This window comes from Arachis stenosperma, chromosome 2 (genome assembly GCF_014773155.1).
Source record: "Arachis stenosperma cultivar V10309 chromosome 2, arast.V10309.gnm1.PFL2, whole genome shotgun sequence".
NCBI classification, from domain to species: domain Eukaryota; kingdom Viridiplantae; phylum Streptophyta; class Magnoliopsida; order Fabales; family Fabaceae; genus Arachis; species Arachis stenosperma.
Genome location: NC_080378.1, coordinates 109,949,489 through 109,951,646, shown reverse-complemented (window position 1 = coordinate 109,951,646; position 2,158 = coordinate 109,949,489). Strand labels below are relative to the sequence as shown.

The 2,158-nt window shown below is 44.7% G+C and overlaps 1 protein-coding gene across 1 annotated transcript; it reads left to right on the top strand.

Moving 5' to 3' along the window:
* Window positions 1–270: 270 nt before the first annotated feature.
* Window positions 271–699, top strand: LOC130960913 (uncharacterized; the record flags this gene model as incomplete). The annotated part of the gene is made up of 1 exon (XM_057886440.1): window positions 271–699. A coding segment is annotated over one exon (429 nt), but the record flags the coding sequence as incomplete, so codon positions are not given.
* Window positions 700–2,158: the final 1,459 nt, after the last annotated feature.

Below are 2,158 nucleotides of genomic sequence, written 5' to 3'. Positions count from 1 at the left end.
AGTTGGGATCGGTATATGCCATTGGTGGAGTTTGCATACAATAACAGTTATCATGCGAGCATCGGAATGGCTCCGTATGAGGCCTTGTATGGGAGAAAATGTCAATCTCCGCTATGTTGGTATGAAGCTGGAGAGAAAAGCTTGTTGGGGCCAGAAATGATAGCCGAGACTACTGAGCAAGTCAAGAAAATCCGAGATAGGATGCTTACGGCGCAGAGTCGTCAAAAGAGTTACGCCGATCAAAGGCGAAAGCCCTTAGAATTTGAGGAAGGAGACCATGTTTTCCTTAAGGTTACTCCGACTACGGGAGTAGGTAGGGCGATTAAGGCAAAGAAGTTGAATCCTCGATACATTGGTCCATTTCAGATCCTAGAGAGGATTGGACCGGTGGCGTATCGGATGGCTCTACCACCTCATCTTTCGAACCTGCACGACGTGTTTCACGTGTCACAGCTTCGGAAGTACACTCCTGATGCTAGCCATGTGTTAGAACCTGAGTCGGTTCAGTTAAGGGAAGATTTGACGCTTCCAGTGGCTCCAGTCAGAATTGATGATACTAGTATTAAACGGTTGCGTGGAAAAGATGTTTCATTAGTCAAAGTGGCATGGAGTCGAGGCGGTGTTGAGGAACACACTTGGGAACTTGAGTCGGAGATGCGAACGGATTATCCGCATTTATTCTCAGGTAATTGCATTTGAATTTTGTGGGCAAAATTCCCAATTAGGTGGGTAGGATGTAAAACCCGGTTAATTAACGGCTAATTAACCCATAAATGAGAATTTATTCTAGAAAGCCTAAAATGTGATTTTTATGGCTAAATGTGATAGAGGAGACTGAGACGAGAATTTTGGTACCAATTTTATAGAATTCGGACTAAGATTGGACCGAACGGGCCAAACCGGGCCAACCGGACCCAAAGTGGGCCCTTGGCCCAATATAACTAAACCAAAACCCTAGTTTTCAGCACTCTCTCTCCTCACACAACACCAAACACGCTGAAAAGAGAGGAAATGGGGGAAGAACACTCTCTCAAACCTCTATCTCTCACTTGATCTTCAAACCACCATAACTTTTGATCTAGAGCTCCGATTGCCGCTCCGTTTGCGGCCACGCGTTCACCGCAGAGAGCTCTACAAAACCCATACAACTAATCTTGAGGTAAGTGGTGCAAGAAATTGTGATCAATACTTCTCAAAACATAAACAATCCCTAGTAATGGCTCCAAAGACTTGGTGCTCAATACCATGGCATAAACACAACTTCGCACAACTAACCAGCAAGTGCACTGGGTCGTCCAAGTAATAAACCTTACGCGAGTAAGGGTCGATCCCACGGAGATTGGTGGTATGAAGCAAGCTATGGTCACCTTGTAAATCTCAGTCAGGCAGACTCAAATGGGTATAGTGGTAAACGAATAAAGCAATAAGATAAAGATAGAGATACTTATGCATATCATTGGTGAGAGCTTCAGATAAGCGTATGAAGATGCCTTCCCTTCCGTCTCTCTGCTTTCTTACTGTCTTCATCCAATCCTTCTTACTCCTTTCCATGGCAAGCTCGTGTAGGGTTTCACCGTTGTCAGTGGCTACCTCCCATCCTCTCATTGGAAATACGTCCCTGATGCTCTGTCACAGCATAGGCTATCCATCTGTCGGTTCTCAATCAGGCCGGAATAGAATCCAGTGATTCTTTTGCGTCTGTCACTAACGCCCCGCCCTCAGGAGTTTGAAGCACGTCACAGTCATTCAATCATTGAATCCTACTCAGAATACCACAGACAAGGTTAGACCTTCCGGATTCTCTTGAATGCCGCCATCAGTTCTTGCCTATACCACGAAGACTCCGATTAAAGAATCCAAGAGATATTCACTAAGCCTCGTATGCTTGTAGAACAAGAGTGGTTGTCAGTCACTTTGTTCATGAGTGAGAATGGTGATGATCCGTGACAATCATCACCTTCATCAAGTTGAAGAACAAGTGATATCTTGGATAAAGAACAAGTGGAATTGAATAGAAGAACAATAGTAATTGCATTAATACTCGAGGTACAGCAGAGCTCCACACCTTAATCTATGGTGTGTAGAAACTCCACCGTTGAAAATACATAAGAACAAGGTCTAGGCATGGCCGAATGGCCAGCCTCCCAAACGATCTAAG